The sequence below is a fragment of the Callorhinus ursinus genome, unplaced genomic scaffold, assembly GCF_003265705.2.
Source record: "Callorhinus ursinus isolate GAN/ISIS: 27379988/994484 unplaced genomic scaffold, GSC_fseal_2.0 scaffold5, whole genome shotgun sequence".
NCBI lineage: Eukaryota > Metazoa > Chordata > Mammalia > Carnivora > Otariidae > Callorhinus > Callorhinus ursinus.
In genome coordinates, this window is record NW_027397067.1 from 7176388 (window position 1) to 7199878 (window position 23491).

Here is a 23491-nt window from a genome sequence, read left to right on the forward strand (position 1 = left end):
TGCTCTACTGACTGAACTAGCCAGGAGCTCATTATGTATCTACTTTTAAAAAACAGCCATAACACTAATTGCAATAGAGACAAGTTTCCCAATTATTTATATATACATAAGACACTGCTGCTGTCAATTGAGATTAACAATACCATACCCTGACCACATCTAACCGTGAACACAATTGAAAAAAGATGATGAAATAAAAGATTATTGTATGAAATAAGATGCTGTTGTGAAGTCTAGAAGTTGCAGACAATATTTTGGTATACAGAACTCCCTTACCATTAGGGTGATCCAAAAATGGAACAAGCTCCCTCACAAAAAGATGAGCTGGTCAATTTTAAGTACTCAGAAGCAGAAAGTGAAGGACTGTTTAAGAGATGGGATAGAAAGGATTCCTTTATTGGGAAATGCTAGAAGTCAACAGTGAAATAAAAAGAGAAAAAACTATTTGGATACTGCCTCATGACACTAATTTAAAAATCCCATGAATACTGCATGAAAGGAGGAGGCTTGGAAACACCAAACAAAACTTCTTAAACACATTAGAAACACTGAAAACCAAATTTAAGAATATTTTTTAGCTTATTCAAACTGAGTAACAGGAGCTTTTCTCTTGCCTCATTCTATTCCAGGTGAACCATACCATCATCAAAATTCTCTCCTGAATGTATGTTATGATTGCATTGCCATTTTCCCCCTTTTCAGTATAGACAGCCATTCGAAAGCAAACCCAAATATTAAAAATAGTATTTGAGAAAGCAGTCACAGAAAAGTCAGAATTAAATTTTATTTCACATTGGTAGAAACCATGAAAAAGATTTACATTTTCCCACATTAGAGCACAACATTTCAACGGAATATTTCTTGCCATAAATTAGATCTTGCTGATTTGTATAATAGAAACAACAATTTATATTCTTCAAGGTAAAAGGAAAACGACTTAGTAAATGATTGTTTAAAAATTTTAAATCCAAACATATGGCTTCATTATTAACATTCTGTACAGTCATTACTAAATTATTTCCATTATCAATTAGCACCCATTTATAAAGATGCATTCCTAACATTGTTTTAGTCAGTTGGAATACAGCAGAAAAATTAACAGTTCAGAAATATCAAGTATACATTTTTGCTACATATTAAACTGTGGTAACTACACCATATGTATTGAGTTGTGATTAATCTTTATCACCCATAAATTTGTTTTCCAATAATTTTTACCAATAATCTGAAAAATTCAACTACTTAAAGTCAAATAATTACTACTTTTATGTTTGCACAAAAAACTAATTAAAAAAAAAAACCCATCTGACTAAAGTGAAGTTTTCAAAAAAGTTCACTGGCAGACAAAAATAAAGCAAAATTTTCTAATGGACTGTTCATTTTCTACAGTAGTTGGTTTCAAATATATGTACAAAACAAGTAAACTAAAACTACGCTCGAGGAGAATCATCTTAGAGCAAATCATCTTAGAAATTAGTTTTTAAGATCTGTCTTAAATATTCCAGAACATACTAGAATATGACCTATATATTCTTTCAGTTAATTACAGAAAAATACAACCACAGAATTATTCCCATTATCTAGACTGAAGATTCTAACTATATAGGTCTAACTTTGGACTAAGGTGCAGTTTAAGAAATAAGTAGTGTAGGAAGTTTAAAGGTTTCTGTATACAAATGTAAATACATTTTAAATACCATCAAACCTGTGATTCAGAATGTCAAATTACAGCATGTATTGGCAGCAGATGTCTATGGCAAGGAGGCAATATTTGGTCTGTTATGAAGCATAAAAAAGAACAGATTTCTAGAGACAAAAAAAAAAAAATACTAAACAGAAATGGTATCAGGGAAAATAAAGCCTGGTCCCCAAAATAAAAGGGCCATTAACTGAACACAGGAATATTACTCTTTATTGACCTTAGAAGCATTATCCCTATTATTGGGAATAATGTAGTAACACCTCATTCTCATTATGTATTACAATCATTAAGTATATAATGAATATATATATATATAAAAATACAGATAGTGCATGGTGACTAAGTAATTTTGGAATAAGCCCATAGACTAAGTCACAGCATGCATAAAAGTCATTTATATCTTAACTGCTCATTTGTACCTAAACAAATTTTCAGTAAGCATACTAATAATTGTCAAATGATGTAATAAAAAATCTGGTTACAGTATTTTATTATTTTGCTGAATTACTTTGGGAAAAAGAAGCTTAGCTGCTTCACCTATTTTAATACTAGTATATTCTGAATCATATTATACAAATACAGGTATAGAAACTTAAAAGACCATCTTTCCCACAAGGAGAGAGTATCATGTAGTCTCTATCATTGGTGTGTATTTACAAAACATTTTAACACTGCAAACATTAGAAGTTTCAAGACTGGGCACGGGAAAAGGTTTATACGCTACTACAATGATGCTGGTGTGCACTTCTACAGAAGGCCTCTTAGTGACATCAATCAACTGGAGGTAGAAGTTTATCAATGAACTGCTTGATATCCATCATTTCCTGTTTGGAATAAAGTGATTTAATAAGCAGTTACAAAATCAGAAATTAAATCCCCACTAAAATACCACCAACTAAATTTGTGATGTGCTTAGGTAAGGTGAAACCATATTTTTACTACTTCAGTGAAATGAAAAATTATAACAGAAATGAGGCTTCAATAGAAATTTCAGAACATCTCCTGAGACTAGGATTATTATCGTACATTCAAATGATAGCTCCCAACTATTATGCAGTCCCATGATAATGGTCTGCACTTTGCTATACCTGAACAAAATAAAACACAGGGGTTGGGTGGAGAGAAGGGGGCTTAGAAGTAACAAAACCTATCCAGAGGAATATCAGTAAGGATATAATTATGGTCAACTAAGCATGGGTAGAAAAACCTAGCTTTTAACTTTCCCTCATTAGAATGAAATGCTAAATTCGTAGCAGAAAATATTTTGTGCCTTTCACAAGGATTTACATACAACCAACCATTTAAAAGACAGCATGTACCTATGACAGGCCTGGATGAAAACGAATACATCAAGTATTTATTACAAAAGAAACGTTTCTATAAGACTCCTGCCATGTGGTTCGGTTTTCTCACTCCCCTCTAATAATTTCCTACTATAACCTCTAGTATTTCAAGGCTTAACCCCAGACTCACAAATTAGCCATGCAAAGAACCTTCACCCTTATAATTTAGTCACTTGGAAAATAAAGCCACAGCACAGAAGTGCTCTATTTTACAATGCTCTAAAGTCCTGGAAGTTTCCTGGTGACGATACCTCCTACCGTTTTCTCTCTTCTCACTTTCTGCTCATCATTCAGTCCAATGTTCTGCAATGTGATTGCACAAAGAATCCTCAGCTTTTATTTTACCTTTTTTTTTCTTTTTACGTAAGCTCTGTGCCCAACTTGGGGGTTGATCACACAACCCTGAGCTCAAGTTACATGCTTGGGGTGTGCAAACAGTGTGCGACCCTTGATCTCAGGTAAGTTCCAGCCCCACACTGAGTGTAGAGATTAGGTAAACGGCATCTTTTTTTTTTTTTTTAAGATTTTATTTATTTGTCAGAGAGAGAGAGAGCACAAGCAGGGAGAGCAGCAAGCAGAGGGAGAAGCAGGCTCCCTGCTAAAAAGCTCGATGTGGGACTCAGTCCCAGGACCCCGGGATCAAGACCTGAGCCAAAGGTAGCTGCTTAACCCATTGAGCCACTGAGGCGTCCCTGGAACTTTTATTTTAAAAACACATCCATATGAACACAAATACCTGAGTATACCTGCTAACCCCCAATGTGCTGAATCAGAATTGTGGAGTTTGGAGTTCTGGTGTCTGAATGTTTAAGCTCCAGGGTATTTGTGATATAAAGCCTACTTTGGAAACCAATGCTCTAGACCCTCGGTCCCTCCTGGATACTCAGAGTGCCAGCCCACCTGTTTTCTGGATTCAGCACTTGCTGATGGTTTCAACTATGTTCTCAATAATAGGCTAGAATCCCAGGCCCCCTTATCTTTCTGGATAAATCATATTTCTAACACTTTTCTCTGTCCGTAAAACAAATGATTCAGCCAGGCTGAGTGGTTACAAAACAGTTTTGTTAGGGACTACCTCAATGCTTGGCAATTAATTTTTATTTTAGGCCTTTCCAAGCCTCCAAACCGATGCAGGCCTCCTTCATTCTTATCGAGTGACCATATCTCCTACTTTAAAGACAAAGAGGATTTAATGTGAACTCTCAACTAGTACTACCTCAGCAATCCTTGTTCATATTCATCCACCCTCTTTTAGATTCTTAAGTGTTGTTCTCCTCTTTGAAGGCAAGCACTATCCATTTTAAGGCTTATTTACATTATTAGATCTCCCTAAGATTCTCCCATTGGATTATTATCTTCTCTTCATCACATTTTCTTCCTCCCTCCCCCGCCAAGGGAGTCTTTTTCTCCCATCCATTAAAGAGAGTTTTTTTTTACTTTTTTCCCCCTTCACAAAAACCTTTTCAATAAAGGTTTTTCCCATTTCTCTATCCACTTTACACAATCCACTGCAGGCTCCATCTCCCCAAACATCCAAGGTCACAGATGTCTTACTATTGGGTAGTTTCTTCCCAGCCTATTTTTCCTCAATCATTCTCTGAATCATGGGACACTGTTGCCTCCCACTCTACAATTCTTTTTCTTTTTTTTTTTTAAGATTTTATTTATTTGACATAGAGTAAGAGAGAGCGAGGGAGAGAGAGCGTGAGTGGGGGGTAGGCAGGAGAGGGAGAAGCAGACTCCCCACAGAGCAGGGAAGCCAGATGTGGGACTCAATCCCAGGACCCTGGGATCATGACCTGAGCCAAAGGCAGATGCTTAACTCCCTGAACCACCCAGGAACCCCCTTTTTCTTTTTTTTTTCCTTAAATAACCTAACCAATTTTTTAAAAAGTTTGTGTATGTATGTATGTAATCTCTACACCCAACGTGGGGCTCAAACTCACAACCCCAAGATCAAGAGTTGCACGCTCTTCCGACTGAGCCAGCCAGGTGCTGTACTGAAATTCTCTCCTGCACTCTCATTCCACATTTAACTCCTAATCCCCTCCCAAGTTCTATCCCTTGGCTTTTTTCTCATGATATTCTCCCATGGTAATTCTTCAGTAATTAATAATATTGGCAATTATTCTAAATCTCTATTACAGGCTTGAGCTTCAGACAAATATTTCCAACATCCCATTTTGTTATCATGGGGGGTATATCAATCTCAGTATGTTCAATAAACTCAGTATTATCTCCTTCCGGTTACCCTAAATCTGTTCCTTGTATCTACTTTATGAATGGCATCCTGCTCTAAGACAGCCAGCTCTTCATAAGACTATGGCCCAACTGGACAGCTTGCTTTCCCTTTCCCTTTCTCTGCACACTTGCTATCAAAATCCTACCCATTCTTCTAAATCTAGCTTTTTCTTCATGATCTCAGTACTTCTCAAGATAAAATTAATCTCACTCTTCTCAGTGTTTTAGAGAACTTTAAAAACTTCTAATATAACACTTACCACATTCTGTTTTCTACACAAGTATTTGGATATATATCCTCCCCTATTAAATTTTAAATTTTATTAATTTAGCTTACATTTTAATAAAAAGGACTTTTTGTCTCTGAATTATGTACAAAGCTTGCATGTAATAGGAAAACAGTGAACGTTTGTTGAATTAAATTGAATAAATGCTGATCTAAATCCTGCCAACCTATGATTCCATGCGAATTCATTAACTCCTTTAACTACCCAAGCAATCAAATGTTACTTATGTTAAAAATATCACATGAAGAAAATTGCAAATATGTGTCTGTAATCACTCCTTCCAATTACCTGTTGACATGAACTGTGCCTCATGCCTTCATAGGTTTTGAAGGTTACATTGGCTGGATTTACTAATGTTTTTAGCTTTTCGGCAGTAAGAGAAGCAAACGTTAGGGGAACTAACAGATCGCAATCTCCATGGCACTGAAGAATAGAAATATCTCTATTAATGCCACTGATAGGCCCCTGCAAAAAATAAAAGAAAACTAGTATTATTTATTCAAATGTATAGAGTATTATATGCCAGGCATTTACAACTATAGATAGATATGCACATACAATGTCACTTACATCATAGGTTCTATTCGGCCACAGAACTAAATCCCTTCTATCCCTATGCTCCCCACAACTCTTTAGTTAAACTTTTATAGGACATATGATTACCCTGTCTTGCTTTTTAAGATTTTATTTATTTATTTAGAGAGCACGCAAGCAGGGAGAGGGGCAGAGGGAGAGAAAGAATCTCAAGTAGACTCCCAGCTGAGCACAGAGCCTGACATGGGGCTTGATCTCATGACCCTGAGATCATGACCTGAGCTGGAATCAAGAGTCGGACGCTTAACCAAATGAGCCAGCCAGGTGCCCCTACCCTGTCTCGTATTACTGTTTTCCCAATGAAGTGGTTCCCTGAAGAAGACTCTTTCTTATTCTTTATATGTTCAGTGTCTTGAGATGAGAGGTATGTTTTAACTGAATCATGTTCTTCTCAGTTCTTATTTAATTGATTTAAATAAGATGGTTAATAAACTATCTTAATAAATAAAATAGTATGTGTAAGACACCAAAGAATTACTATATAGTGATGAGGAAAAAAATCCTAGATTTAAAAGTAAATTGGAAAATAAACGTCCACTTCTCCCATGTATATTATATATTGCTTTACACTACTGAGTACTTAGAAATTCTATTCTATGGTAAAATTCTGCTATCAAGCAATAAAAATACTGAACTTTTGAAAATATTATATGTGTAAAATACTGCCCTAATTTATATATACATTTTAAAATGTATCAAACACTTCAAATATAAAATTTATGACAAAAAGACTTATTTCTTACTCCAGTCTCTGCAATCCACAATAAAGACAATATAGTATTCAAATAAAGCCTACTAGTACATCACAGAAGTCCAGGAAAATTATTTTTTAAAAAGGATGACTGATATAAACTATGGGCTTTGCGTGATGACCTGACACATTCTAACAAATGTACCACAGGGTTGCAGGGTGTCCATAGCCTGTGCACTGATGGGAACTTACTGTGCTTTTTGCTCAACTTTGCTATGAACTTAAACTTCTCTAAAAATATGTAGTTGATTATTAAAAAAAAAAAATGAACGTCTCTCCAACATTATCAGTAATGTTACAGGTATCACTCAGGCTACCTGTGGAAATGAAGCCTGGAGTGGAAGCCAGCAACTGAGTGCAGTGACACCGGCCAGTTTCTGCTGTGTGGTGAGAGCAGTGTATAAAGATAAAGCTCCTCCCTGGAAAAACAAGCAGCGAAAAGTCAATGCAACACATCCTCTGCTAGCAGCAACTTAAGAGATTTCTTGTTATTAATGATGTCCATTGAGGAAAAAAATCAACCTGTGTGGTTCATGTCAAATCAAATCAGGCAAGCTAGCAGAAATACATACATACTCCACCCAACCATGTCCTAAAGGACATGATTCTCTACACTGAAGACCACTGTGAGAACATAGCAACCACCCAAACAGTTAAGAAACAGTTAATTGTATATTTAAATGCACTTACAACTGCCTTAGGAACATTCTAAACATACTTATTTGCTCCTCTGAAAAGTTTAGGTATAAAATCAAACCTAGTCTTAAGCTGGTAATCTTTTCTACAACAAAAAGTCAAGATAATAAGGACTCTGTAGCAGACACCTTCAGAGTATCCGTCTACCCAGCTTACAATACCCTGCGCTCTGGGAAGAGCATTCCCATCAGTTATCTGGATGCCACGTCACTCTGACCATGCCTGTGCTGTGGGTCACTGGGCCTCATGAAAACATGAGATTCTTTCTCATCCAAGATAGTCATGTTCCTTTTCTCAAGATTTTGAAATTGGGATTCAGTGACTGTCAGTCTGTCTCTTTGGGTGGCTGGAATGGTAACCTGTAAATTCAAGAACTGGAAAAGCTATAGGCTGCAAAGGTGCAGAGCGCCAACTGTAGATGAAGAGCCAAATAAAGCAGATGAGCAGAAAAAACAGGAGACGGAGAGAAAGCCATGAGGGCTTTCCAAATCTTAGCTATTCCCTGAGGCTCTGATTCATTCTCATCCTTGGTTTTCCTGATGTGATCCCACAGACTCATAACCTGCTCTTTCTTGCTTAAGGTAAGAGGAATTCCTTTCTGTAAATTGTAATCAGTGAATCTCAACTATACAGTCTCCTATGTTAGCTTTTTTATTCGAATCAAGCATTCATTTCTGTACCTACATCTACATCACAATGTGCATTACAATAGACATTATCTTGACTTCAACAAATACCAAACCAGGAACATCTTTTTATTGTATTGGCAAACTATCTATCTATTGAATGCTAACTTCTAAAGAATTCCATAATTCTGACATTGTCCTAATTCAGGTAGTCTGAACACTAAGTTGTTGATTTAGAAGCTTTACAGACTAGAAGCTAGAGCAGTTTGGGATGGGTGAAAAGGTGAACATGTGATAAGCTGAAAGAAAGATCTAAGGTCAATACGAGGTAACTACGTCTGCAGAAAAAGTATATAAGGTAGGAGAAAAAGTACAGAAAGAAGAAGAAAGATGCCAAAAATAAACCATCACATATTTAAATCTACAATCTACAATCTATTTTATAAGACAAGAAGAATAAAGATGATAGAGTGCCATCAGCATGATGGGACATAGGTCTAACATCTAATCATGGAAAGGACACCACTGAGAGAATCTTAGCACATGGAGGGGAGTGCGTGAGGCTGAGGCACCATCCCGTGAACCAAAGAGACCAAAAGAGACCACACTGAAAGGTAAGAGAAATGGCTATATGCTGAGTGCACTGCCCCTCTCCCAAGCCAGTGCAGCACCACCTGGAGAGCATCCCCAGGGTGTCTGGTTCCTGTCATGGGAGAAGAGAACCCAGGGGGAACAACCAGCAACCTCCAACATTGTGGGACACTTTGTGGGAGCCCTTACTTGGATTTTTGCCCCAAGGGGGGGAGTTTGTGGGGCTCAACCACTGGGAATCTGTGATAAAAAGAGGGAAGAAATTCTCTTGTTTTCTATTTTACTGTTCCTATCAGTAGTCTCCTCCTAGGACAGGGGAACTATACTTGTGTTTATTAAATTAGAATTTTGTTTAAAGGGGTACACAGCATCAACTTAGATACCTAAACTACATATGTCCTAATTATTTTAAGAAAATATATTCCAAGTTCTAATCAATTTACTTATTAATAAATTGATTTTCAAGACATAATCTAGAAGTTGAAGGCAATTGCTGGAGAGAAAACTAAAAAAGCAAAAGAGTATATTATCATAATTAACTATATCTAGTCCATTCAAACTTAATTCAGCATTAAAGGTAACAGTATATATATATTAAAAAAACCCAGTATATCAGATTCTGTAACATGTACTAAAAAAAAAGACTCCTCCATAGAAAAGGACAGAACCCACAGACTCCTAGATAAATATACCAATGACATATCACCCAAACTTTATCTTACCTGAGAAAATCCTCCCAAAACAATTCTGTTAGAAGGAATGCCATTCTTCACCTCTTGCTCTATCAAAGCTTTTACTAAAAACAACATAAAATTAAATCACTAATACTTTCAAAGTTAAGCCAAAAGATACCATTTTAAATAGGATAAAATTAATTACAGAAAAGCACGAAGTATATTAAAGGTTGAAACAAGTGAAAAACTTGAAGCACTCTACTAAAATACAAACCTAGAATGTATTTTCATTATAAAACTCGTTTTGCAGGTGTTGCTTAAACTGTTCAATTATTTCTTACATAATTTATAAACAGTTCTTTCTCTTATCAATCAACAGATATTCTTTTATCTATGGTCAATTCTGCTCATATACATTTATATTTCTCTCCAATGAATCACAGAATTTGTACCTAAAAGTTACCATTTTAAAATATAAATAAAGTATATTACACAGTTTGTGATTTATAGTGTTTAAAAAGTTCATTCTATTATTTTTAAAAACTATAGTACTAATTTTTCCTATAGCCAGTAAATGATGCAGGAAAAAAAATCAAATGAGTTCTTTTGTTTCTGCAAAATACTTTGACACAGATCATTAACTATAAAAGTTGATGACTCCAAGAATTTCCTTTTTCTTTATAATCTGTCCAGTGTTTTTTTTTAGTAACTACACAAACTATGTCCTTTCATTTTTACATATGTGCAAGAGTTTCGTTTTTTTTTAAAAGATTTTTTATTTATTGAGCGAGAGAGCACAACTGAGAGCACAAGCAGGGGTGACGGTCAGGGGGAGAGGGAGAAGCAGTCTCCCTGCTGAGTAGGGAGCCCAACACACGGCTCCATCCCAGGACCCCAGGATCATGATCTGAGCCAAAGGCAGATGCTTAACCAACTGAGCCACCTAGATGCCCCAAGAGTTTCATTTTTCAAGATTAAAATTTCCAACTTCGTATTTCTTCCTTTTTATCAAAAAATAAAAATCTGTTTTTTTCTAAAACACTGCAAAAAACAAATGCCCAAATGAAAAATTTTCTTTTTATATAAAGTTTAGTACTGAGTTAGAATGAGTATGAAAAGTAATGCCCTGACTATGGCATGGAAGAATGGGCTAGAGAACAGCAAAGGGGGCTTAAGAAGTAAAAGAAGTGCTGAGAAATGTGAGGGATTTATTTAGGGAGACGGCACAGCCTCAGTCAGATGGAGACTGCGGAAGTGGCAGGACTGAGCCTGGGTAGCTCAGTAGGTCAGGCGGCAACTCTTGATTTCAGCTCAGGTCATGGTCTAAGGGTTGTGAGATCAAGCCCAGTGTTAGGCTCCGTGCTCAGCACAGAGTCTGCTTGTCCCTCTCCCTCTGCTTCACTTGCCACTGGCAAGCTATTGGGACACTTCCCGCCGAGTTTCACAAAGCTTTACCCCTCAAGGTTACACCAAGCGCTGAGATAATGTTGACAAACTACAAAGACATCAGCGGTGGAGCAGTGCATTCCAATTTCAATCACCTTCTGCATAAGGGCGAGGGCACCACTGTGCTCCCTGGACCTAACCTGAACGCTCTCTTCTTTGTTCAGGAGCTTACTCTTGTAGGCCTCAAACGGAGGCTCCATTCTTTCCTAGCTCTAACTCTGAGCCTCACTTTCTCCAATAATACATCACCTTGGAAAGGAAAGAAATGGCTCGTATGTCAGAGGCCAACTCTATCACTAGGATGGAACTTACTAGGCTTACCAGTCTTCTCCACAAGGCCCTGCCCCTCCCTATCTTCTACAAGTTCTAACAACTCACTCCCAAACCCAATACCTATTTTTGTCATTTATTATTGTTTGAAAAAATCCTAGCTCTAGGATTCTTGATTTGACTTACTTATTGATGATCCTAAAAAAGCCAGTGTTCTTGGTTTGACAGTCTCAAATCTACACTGCATTTTGAGTGTATCTTCCCTGTTTTAAAGTTTTTAAGAGTTCTTTAAAAACATTTTTAAAAAGGATCCTACTGGTTTTTAAGCTATTTTAGAAATTTTCAAACAAATCTAAAAATAGAAAGAGTGTGCAGTTACTCCCAGGTACACATCACCTCACTTCTGCAACTACCAATTCACAGCCAGGCTTGTTTCATCAACCCTGCTGTGCCACCCCCCAGTTATTCTCAAGTCAATCCCAGTGACCCCACCTTTCTGTAAATACCTCAGCGCATACATAAAAGGGGGCCTCTATACATCTTCTTTTTTCTTTTTTTATGCCTCTATACATTTTCTAAAACTAGATTTCTCCCAATAAGCTAGTGTTCTTTATGCTTTCACCCTAAAAATAAACGGAATTACCATGTCCATAAGGAAAATGGAATACCAACCAGAGAATACACTTTGGAGATTCTGTAAAGTAGAGCCAAGACTTATGTCATAGCAGTGTTAAATGAGATGTTTTACAAGAATTACCTGGCTTCTTTAACAGCTAAGTATTCAATCAGTGGCATTTATTATTACCACACTAAAATTAATCAACATAAATTGTGTTATATATGATTGTATCACTAGACCCATCCTTATTTCAAGTCTCCTTAATGAAGATAAATGGCCACAACTATTAAATTGCTATTTTCTCCATTAGTCTATGTAAATCAAAGCAAAATTATGTATCCAACAGAGATGAAGTTTGATAAAGGCCATTCTTCCCCATTCACTTCATCTTCATTTACAGTTAAGGGAGTCCATGGGGACATCGTGGCAAACAAGTTAGAGACTGATCAGAAAGGAAGGAAATAGCATCACCTCCTAAGTTCAGATAATTGTGTATTATTTCATCAACATCAATAAAACTATTGAACCTACTAAAATGAGAATGCTTTTGTCTTTATGTTTCTGTACTCACCATTTTCTGCTGCCTGTTTAATTCCAGGTTCATCCTCCTGTGAATCTAGTGAAAGCCCAGTAATATCAAACCTGGAAAATAAGGCAAAATCTTAAAAGAGCTCTTTGATTCTAAAAATATGTACTCATGGTAAATATGTTTCACTAAACTTAGGATAAAAAGAACTAACCATGAACATGAAACTCAAAATGTCTACAGAGGCCAAAAAATTAACTTAAATGTGTGATTATGACATTCTACATGTTCCTTTCACCAACTAGATACAGATTCTAATGTTAAAAAATCACAATGCCACATAATTTTAGGGTAAGAACATCTAAGAAAATACCTAGTCCAATCTTACAGCCAAGCAGGAATCTCATCGCACATTTCTCTAAAAAGTTTGCAATAAATTCCAGCCATTCCTTTCCCTCTATTGCATCGTAAGTCAATCCAATGGAACAGAACTACTTTACCATGTCATTCTCGCGTGCACTACTACCTTCATAAGTATTGAGCAGAGGAATTACACTGAGCTCTAGCCACATTCTGCAAAACATTTTCATCACACATAGTAGATACCTCCAACTAGAGACCCAAGGGAAGCTTTCCTCTGGCCCTTTCCATTTCTCTATCAAGTTACATCCTTTCATTATGGTCTCTAGCCACATTAGTTAAAAATTTTGGTTCCGGATGAGAATTTTGCCAGAGAGGGAAGATGAAAGAACCAAAGAGCAAAGTAGGCAGGAACTTGTAAAAGCTTCTAAGGAATCCAGAAGAGAGAAAAAGGAAGTAAAGGGGTGGATAAGACACGGGTAGGAACAAGAAGAGACTACAAGATGACAATAGACTGCAAGTAGCTTAGAGGAACAAAGAACTGACTCTACTTCCTGACTATAAAACACACAAGGGTGAGAATGCAAGCCAGTGCAGCCACTCTCGAAAACAGTATGGAGGTTCCTCCAAAAGTTGAAAATAGAACTACTCTATGACACAGCAATTGTACTACCGGGTATTTACCCCAAAGATACAAATGTAGTGATCTGAAGGGGCACGTGCACCCCAATGTTTATAGCAGCAATGTCCACAATAGCCAAACTATGGAAAGAGCCCAGATGTCCAGAAAAGATGTGGTGTACACGTACATACACACACACACACAGGAATATTATGCAGCCATCAAAAAAAAAATGAAATCTTGCCATTTGCAATGACATGGATGGAACTAGAGGGTATTATGCTAACCAAAATAAGTCAATCAGAGAAAGACAATTATCGTATGATCTCACTGATATGTGGAATTTAAGAAACAAGGCAGAAGATCATAGGGGAAGAGAGGAAAAAAATTAAACAAGACAAAACCAGAGAGGGAGACAAACCGTAAGAGATTCTTAATCTTAGGAAACAAACTGAGGGTTGCTGGAGGGGAGGCGGATGGGGGAATGGGGTGGCTGGGTGATGGACACTGGGGAGGATATGTGTTGTGGTGAGCGCTAGGTATTGTGTAAGACTGATGAATCCCAGACCTGTACCCCTGAAACAAATAATACATTATATCTTAATTAAAAAAATAAAAAATTTTAAACAATTTTAAACATCATTAAAATGACACTAAGCATCACTGAACTAGATTTTGATGAGAAAGAATGGCTTTTACCAATCTGCTGCTTTTATTGTCCTACTTCCATGGTAGAAACTGAAACAAGACCCCTGAGAGACTTAAAAAAATAAATTAATTAAAAAAAATACAAGGGAATGTGAAAATATCTTGAGAGGGTGGAAGAGGAAGTGGTTTCCTTAAAAACTTGTCAACTCTCCAGGAAGGCAACATATTGGAAGGGTGAAAGGCTGTTGCTTAATTAGTGTATGCCACATGGGGTCATTTAAATGTTGGGTCACTGAAACCAGCAAAGGTTTATCAAGCAATAAGATATTTTCTACAGTATTTCTGTCTACCCATTTTCTCCTGTTTCTCTACCTTTTGGTGCAGCTCCTTAAGTTTAACCCTGAGTCTAAAATATAAAACTTTAAGGTTAAGCTTAAAGGTTTAAGGTTAAATTTAATTGTATAACTTTGCAACATAAAAATAACTAATTAAAAATTGCTACATGGAAAAGCACTTCCAGTTAAAAAAAAAAAGGAAAAGACAAAAACTAAGTATAAATAAGTTCTTACTGATACTTACCAAGAAGGCATAGCCATGTTCATATTCAATGTTACAGGCATAATTGGTCTACATGGGAAAGAAAAAAAAACAGCAAAATAAGAGTAATGTAACAAGGCATAAAACCTGATAAATTTCATCAATTAAGAATAGATAATTACTTGAGGCTTACACAAAACTGTATGCTACAATTGTAACATATGAACTGTGTCACTGCATCCACACCTGTGTCATTTTTTCTACGTATCCTCCAAATATATTCTGAAGATGGAACAGCAGCTGGAAAGGACTAAGCTTGGCAAATAAAAAATATTTTCCTTTCTCAACTCCCTTATTTAATACTTTCAAACCAGACATGACAAGGAAAACAAGTAACCAAGAGAGTTGGAAATGTATGAAATATGAGACTCTGGCTAAGGGTTTAGGAAATGAGCAATTTACTGCACAGATATAGTACATCAATTCTCATACGGTCAGATTACATTTTTGCTTATATTCTATCTACATACTTGGTTATTTAAGAGACCTCTAAATAAATATGGGAAATATAAGTTTTGCCTAAGTGTCCACTATACCCAATTCACGTCTGTGATGAAAAATCTGCTGGGTAACCTGAATATAGCTAGGTACAAAAGAAAAGAAAAATAAATACACTAGAACTACATCTTACCACTAACCTCCTAACTCATGAAACAAGTCTACCTTAGAGGTCACAAAATCTTATCAAAATTTCTTTGAGAACATGAACTTCCCTAGACTGGGAAATAGCCTTAAATCAAATCAGTCCTGGGGCCAATAACAATACAGCAGAAATCCTAATATAATCAAGAATTCTGTCTCATAATGAATCAGAATAATAGAGGACACAGACATTCTTGCCATAGTATTCAGCTGTAGCCTACAGAGGTCAGATAAACCTTCTATTTCAGGATAAAAAGGGGAAAGAAGTTTTCTTACCTCATCACATATTTTTCCTCTTTCACATTTATCAGCTCTACTGCTACTACCACTTCTGAGGATGAATTACTAACCTAAGAGCACGTATCTAATCCCATTTGTCTTCTCCACAGCTATTGTTTCTCAGCAACCTTTTGACCTAAAACCTTGCCAATCTCAGCAATTTTCTGAGTTTGTTCAAAACTTTATAGTTTCTGACATCCACAAACATTTTCAGAATTCAAAACCAAATCTATCAGACTTTAAAACCTGTGTTCTTTCCACAGCACACACACTGCCTTTAGCTGATAAAATTTAGGAGTGTTTTCAACATAGTAAATAAAGATCTCTCACAAACTGACAAATAAATAAATCCCCTTCAGAGATACCTCATGGATATCCTTAGATCTCAGATGTTTGTATATCTAAAGGAATTTTCCTAGCTCTGAGTTCAACTGACCTCCAAGAAAGCATTATTTTAAATTTCCCCCCCCAAAAAAAAAATTCTACGTAGCCAAGTTACCAGTTTAGTTTTAAAGAATTTACTAATCTTTATTTTTAAACTGTATTATTTAAAAGGATAAAAACTAATTATATTCAAATGCTTTTCTACGAAAATAAAGCTATCACAATTATTCCTCTCCAGATTCTGAATCACAAATGTAAAGATTAAAATACTTACGCATGTGGGCAGATGTATTTGATATGTGAACTTCTGATACCTGCAAAGGCTTCTGCCCATCCATGCCTGGTAGAGAAATTATTTGAATGATGCCATTAGATACCATTTTAAATCCCAATAAGTTAGTAACAGAATGGTAACTTTAAAAAACTTGCAAGGATAAATGTTAACTCCTTGTAAAATCTTAAAAGTGTGGAACATCAATGCTATTAACACACCACTATCAACGCAGAAACAACCCAAAGGCTACTACTACTCAAGCTTTACCTACAAATAAAGATGATGTCTCCAGATTTCTGAAGAGCAGTGTGTTTTCTTTCATATATTTCCACAGGGCTTTACAATTTACAAAATATAGATATGTTTATCTCTTTATAATCTTACAACAACGTGCCTAACAAACTAGGCAAGACAGATAATATAATTCACATTATATTATATAATGTGAATTCTCATATAATGATAAAAGTCACCTCAGGAGTAAATCAGTTATTCTTAAACTCTATATGCTAATAAATAAATATAAATAAACTCTACATGCTTACTGTACTACTAAAAATAACTTTATTTACTATTCTTTACTCGTGTGTTTTATGTACATATACATGTTCAAAATGGAATACGAGAAAAACTGAAAATCATGATAATCCTTCAAGCCAGAAATAAGCAGTTAATCTTCTGATGTATTTCCTCCCAATTTTTTTATGCACATCACTTAAGAAACAGATACAGATTTTACAAAAATGGGATACTATACATACATAGTTTCCTGCTTGTTTACACTTGACATTATAACCGATACTTTTTCCATGTTATTTATTTTTTTATTTTTTTTATTCTGGGGGGGGGCAGAGGGAGAGGGAGAGAAAGAATCTTAAGCAGACTCCCCGCCCAGCACAGAGCCAATGCAGAGCTCGATCCCACGACCCTGAGATCATGACCTGAGCAGAAATCAAGAGTCAGCTGCTTAACTGACTGAGCCACCTAGGATCCCCTAAACATGTTACTTCTATTAAAGGATAAAGTAAAAGTAACTTAAAGGGTGCCTGGCTGGCTCAGTTGGTAGAGGATGTGACCTCTACTGGTAGTGAGTTCAAGCCCCATGTTGGGCATGAAGCCTATTTAAGTTTTAAAAATAATTAAATATTTTAAAAACCTTAAAATTTAAAAATAAATTAAAATAAAATAAATAACGTGGTGCCTTGATGGCTCAGTCAGTTACCATCAGACTCTTGGTTCTGGCTCAGGTCATGATCTCATGGGCTGTGGGATCAAGCCCTGTGACGGGCTCTGTGCTCAGTGGGGACTCTGCTTGAAGATTCTCTCCCTCTGCCCCTTTCCCCACTCACATATGCACACGCACACACTCCCTCTAAAATAAACAAATCTAAAAAAATACTTTTTAGAAATTAAATAAACGTTAAATGATTTTCAATAATTATTTATCTATTTTAATCCACCTTCCCCCAAATGTTAAAGACATACAGGAAAATTAATAACAAAGTAGTAGTTTTAACACTTATATAACACTAGCTATGAGCCAGGCACTATTCTAGAGTTGTGTATGTGCTTTGCATGTGTACATGTGTGTTTATATGTGAGTTCATGTGTGTGTCTTATGTGTGTATATAGATATATGAGATATATATGAGACCTCATTACGAAAACTACAAAAATGTTGAAATAAACTAAAGACCTATATAAATGGACATCCCATGTTCACGGACCAAAAGACTTAATATTCTTCTTTTTAAACATTTATTTATTTATTTTAGAGAAAGAGAGTGTGCGCAAGTGGTGGGAGGGGCAGAGGGAGAGAATCTTCAAGCAGATTCCCTGTTGAGTGTGGAGCCTGACAAGGGGCTCATCTCACAACCCTGAGATCATGACCTGAGCAGAAATCAAAAGTTGGCTGCTCAATCAACTAGCCACCTAGGCGCCCAAGACTTAATATTTTTAAGGTGGCAGTACTCCCAAACTGATATACAGTCAATGCAATCTCTATCAGAATCACAGCTGGCTTTGCAGAAATTGACAAACCAAATCTAAAATTCAGTTGGAAATATAAGAGACCGAGAAGAGGTCAAAACAATCTTAAAAAAAGAGTAAGGTTGGCGGACTCACACTTCCCAATTTCAAAAGTTACTACAAAGCAATAATAATAAAGACAGAGTGGCACTGAAATAAGGAAAGACCTACAAATCAACAGATTTGAAAATACAAAAATAAACCCTCCATTTATGATTAACTTATCTCTGAAAAGGGTGCCTCCAAAAAAATCAATGGGGAAGGAATAATCTTTCAATGAAAGTAGCTGCAATATAACAGGATGAAGTTGAACTTCTACCTCACACCATACACAAAAATTAACTCAAAATGTACCAAAGACTTAAATGTAAGAGATATAAATTAGTTTCTTTATTATTTTTTTATTTTTTTTTAAAGATTTTATTTATTTGAGAGAGAGAGAATGAGAGATAGAGAGCACGAGAGGGAAGAGGGTCAGAGGGAGAAGCAGACTCCCTGCTGAGCAGGGAGCCCGATGCGGGACTCGATCCCAGGACTCCAGGATCATGACCTGAGCTGAAGGCAGTCGCTTAACATACTGAGCCACCCAGGCGCCCTAAATGTAAGAGATAAAACTATAAAACTCCTAGAAGAAAATATATGAAAATCTGTGACGTTGGATTTGGCCATGGTTTCTGAGATACCAAAAGCACAAACGACAAAGAAAAAAATTTAATCATCGAAATTAAAAACTATTATGCTTCAGAGGGCACTATGAGGAAAGTGAAAAGACAAACTACAGAATGGAAAATTATTTGCAAACCATATTCAATAAGGGTCTAGTATCCATAACATATAAAGAACTCTTAAAACCCACAAACAAAAAGACAACCTAAAAATAAACAGGTAAAGGACCTGAACAGACATTTCTCCAAAGATACACAAATGGCCAACGTGGTCAGGAAAAGATGCTCAACATTATTAGTCATTACATAAATGCAAATAAAACCAAAAATGAGATACCACTTTACACCCACTAGGATGGCTATAATAAAAAAGACAGTAACAAGTGCTAATGAGGATGGGGAGAAACCAGAATTTTCATATACTGCTAGTAACATGGAGTTACTATATGACCCAGCAATTCTACTCAAAGGAATATGATGAACAATAAAAAGAAATGAAGTACTGGGGCGCCTGGGTGGCTCAGTCATTAAACGTCTGCCTTCAGCTCAGGTCATGATCCCAGAGTCCTGGGATCAAGCCCCACACTGGGCTCTCTGCTTGGCGGGAAGCCTGCCTCTCCCTCTCCCACTCCCCCTGCTTGTGCTGCCTTCTCTCACTATCTCTGTCAAATAAATAAATAAAAACTTTAAAAAAAATTACCTTTAAAAAGAAATGAAGTACTAATATATATTACAACATGGATGAACTTCAAAAACATTATGTTAAGTAAAGAAAGCCAATTACAAAAGACCATCTATTATATGATTCCATTTATATGAAATGTCCAGGATAGGTGAATCTATAGAGATAGGAAGTAGATTAGTGGTTACCTAGGGTTGCGAATAAGGGGGATCTGGGGGTAAAAAAGAGTACAGGGTTTCCTTTTGGAGGGATAAAAATGGTTGCACAGCTTTGTGAATACATTAAAGACTGAATTGCAGAATTCAAATGGGTGAATTGTGTGGTAATCAAATTATATCCCAATCAAACTATTACCGAAAGAATTAAAAAGGAATAAATGATCTGAGTCCGGTCATGAGGAGACATTAAACCTAAGCTGCTGGTCATTCTACAGAATGTACAGAGGTAAGGCTCCACATTTTAAAAATATAAAGGATATGAGAGGCTAATAAACTATTTCATAATGAAACACAAATTACTGGAAAGGATCTTGGATCAGGAAGGAAACACATAATTGGGAAAGCTGGCAAAATTTGAATGGATTCTTTGGACTAGACGGTAGTATTGGATCAATGCTGATTTCCTACTTTGGAGTGTTGTATGCTGGTCATGTACAGTATCCTCAGGTATGGGAAACACCAGAGTATTTAGAGATTATGGAAGATCATGCTTTGGGCTGATGTCAAAGAATTAAAAAAAAAAAAAAAAAGACTGATCACTAGATAATGAGTATATGTATATACATACACATATGGAGACAGATAAAGACCTTGAGTGCATGCACAAATACACAATGTGGTAAAAGATTAACAACTGGGAAGGCTTGGTACCAATGATATGGAATGATTTCTTAGATAATAACACAAAAAGCACAAGCAACTAAAGAAAAAAAGATAAACTGGAACTCATCAGGATTAAAAACTGTTGTGCTTTGGAGTGCCTGGGTGGCTCAGATGGTTAAGCTTCTGCCTTTGGCTCAGGTCATGATCCCCGGGGTCCTGGGATAGAGCCCTGTTTCAAGCTCCTTGCTCAGCGGGGAGACTGCTTCTCCCTCTCCCACTCCCCCTGCTTGTGCTGCCTTCTCTCGCTCTCTCTCTCTGTCAAATAAATAAATAAAATCTTTAAAAAAAATAAATGGGCAAAGGTATTGAATAGATATTTCTCTAATGAAGATATATAAATCACTAATAAGCACATGAAAAGATGATCATTAGTCATTAGATAGTCATTAATCATTTTCTTCAAAAAGAAAGATAATAACAAATATTGATGAGAATGTGGAGAAATCAGAACCCTCATACACTGTTGGTAGAAATGTAAAATGGTACAGCCACGGGGGACAACAGTCTGGGAGTTCCTCAAAGGGTTAAACAGTTACCACTGACTCAGCAATTAATCAAGTGAACTGAAAGCCTATGTTTATGCAAAATCTTGCAAAAGGATACTCAGAGTAGCACTACTGCTAACAGTCAAAAAGTGGAAACAATTCAAATGTTCATCAATTGATGAATTAAAGAAACATGGTATATCCATAAGATCAATACATGGATATCCCTCCACAGAATATTATTTGGCAATAAAAGTAATAAAGTACTGGTACACATTACAACATGAATGAACCTGAAAAACATGTTATGTGAAAGAATTTAGATAGAAAAGATCATCTATCATCTGATTCCATTTATACGAAATACCCAGAACAGACAAATCCATAGACACTGAAAGGAGATTAGTGGTTGCCTGTGAAGGGAACGAGGAGTATCTGCTAACGGGTATGCCATTTCTTTTTGGGATGTTGAAATATTCTGGAATTAACACACTAGTGATGGTTCCACAACTTTGTAAATATACTAAAAACTATGGAATTGTACACTTTAAAAGGGTTGACTTTTATGGATGTGAATTATATATCAATAAATAACATTAACTAAATAAGCTTCTAAAAAGTGGCAGGCCAGAATTGAACTGCAGCCTACTGTTTGCCAACTACTCTTCTACACAAGAAATACTAAGAACTCATATAAGAAAAAGGAATAGGAATCTTGAGTTCTAGTCCCAACTGTGCCTTTATCTAGAAGTGTGGCCTCAGATGGTTCAGTCTAGTGGCTTTTAAAAGTGTGGTCCCTGGAACACTAGTATCATCTGGGAACTTGTTAGAAATGCAAATTCCTGGGCCCCATCCAAGACCCACTGAATCAGAAACTCTGGTGGTGGGGACCAACAATCAAGCCTTCCAGGTGACTTTTTTGCATGCTACAGTATGAGAATCAATGTCTTTCCAGTCCTGTTTTCCCATCCATAATCTGTGCTGGTCGTACTGGATGATTTCAAAGGTCCCCACAGATTATAAAAATCCTTGACAATAACTGAATTATACAAAACTATGGCCAACTTGTCCTTTTGATAATTGTCAAAGTCAGTGGAAACCTAAAGATTTAAGATGTCTACAAAAAGCTTCAGTAAAAGGAATCTAATGTTCAAAAACCTACATCAATGAGAATATATTTCACCTAATTATTAGAAACAGAAAAAGAAAATGAAACAGACACACACACACACACACACACACACACACACACACACACACACACAAAGGTTTTATGGGTTCAAAAAGTGAATTTCAAGGCATATCCCAAAAAATACTACAAATCCACTCTATTTTACTTCTCAGTTGTGCTTTTAGAAAAGACTACAAAGTAACTAAAGTCTGTTTTCATTATGTTCACTACTCCAAAGTAATATGCTGTGAACTAAAAACTCAAAGATTCCACAAGAAACACAACTCATCACCATCTGTGTCCCAGTAGCATATCACTGTCATGGAATCTCCCCTACCTGTCTTAATGAGTCTTACCAACTACCTGGCTAAGAGCAAAATGACCCAAGATGGGTAAGATTCTTTTTTTTTTTTTTTAAAGATTTATTTATTTGAGAGAGAAAGAGAGAGATTGAGAGAACGAGGGGGAGGAGGGGCAGAGGGAGAAGCAGACTCCCTGCAGAGCAGGGAGCCGGATACAGGACTCAATCCCAGGACCCTGGGATCATGACCTGAGCGGAAGAAGGATGCTTAACTGACTGAGCCACGCAGGCATCCAACATGGGTCAGATTCTTAAATGAACACCAGAACTAGGGGTGATATAAAGTCAGAGCTGGGGTGGTCCATTTTTGGGTGATAAGGAAAGTGTGTCAGCAGAGAAAACTGTGCAAATATATAGAAAGAAGGAAAAGTGAGAGACCACAAGGGCACAAAAGGCAGAGAGAATAGCGTTGGTGTAGTTGATTAGATAGTCCCCACAAAATTCATGTCCACCTGGAACCTCAGAATGTGATCTTATTTGGAAAGAGGCTCTTTGCAGATGTAATCTGTTAAGGATCAAGATGAGATTTGCTAGGATTAGATGGGTCTTAAATCTAGTAACTGGCGTCCTTATCAGAAATGAGAGAAAAAAAAAAGAAAAGAAACACAGATAAATGGCAAAAAGGTCATGTGAAGAGGGAGGCAGAGATTGGAAGTACATTGCCACAAGCCGAGGAATGCCAGGAGGCATCAAACTTGGAAGAGGCAAAGGATTCTCCCCTAGAGCCTTTGGAGGGAGTGCATATAGTCCTCTGACACCTTGATTTTGGACTGCTAGCCTATTTAACTGTAAGGATGAATTTCTGTTGCTTGAAGCCATCTAGTTTATCGTTTTTTTACTATGGCAGCCCTAGGAAACTAATATACTTGGTGACTAATTCCCATTATATGTTTTCCCCAGGAATTCCTCATTCATTCATTTATTTACTCAACAGATACTTAGTTGTTCTTCATATCCAATACTGTCCAAGCCCTGGGGATGCAGTATTAAGTTAAATAGAAAATATCTGTGTTCTCAGGTCAATTTTATAGCATGTGAGTTATAGA

At 36.5% G+C, this 23491-nt stretch overlaps 1 protein-coding gene across 2 annotated transcripts in view; it reads right to left on the reverse strand.

Moving 5' to 3' along the window:
* Positions 1 to 770: 770 nt before the first annotated feature.
* LYPLA1 (lysophospholipase 1) overlaps positions 771 to 23491 on the reverse strand; it is a 29353-nt gene continuing 6632 nt past the window's right edge. The window contains exons 3-9 of one of the 2 annotated variants that reach the window (XM_025870600.2): positions 16173 to 16238; positions 14576 to 14623; positions 12412 to 12482; positions 9554 to 9627; positions 7236 to 7337; positions 5862 to 6038; positions 771 to 2526 (exon numbers count right to left, since the gene is read on the reverse strand). In XM_025870600.2, the coding sequence (XP_025726385.1) occupies positions 2473 to 2526; positions 5862 to 6038; positions 7236 to 7337; positions 9554 to 9627; positions 12412 to 12482; positions 14576 to 14623; positions 16173 to 16238 (592 nt within the window). In that variant the 3' untranslated portion in view covers positions 771 to 2472. The remainder of the gene's footprint in view (positions 2527 to 5861; positions 6039 to 7235; positions 7338 to 9553; positions 9628 to 12411; positions 12483 to 14575; positions 14624 to 16172; positions 16239 to 23491) is intronic. The other variant, XM_073892774.1, reaches the window with a different exon arrangement.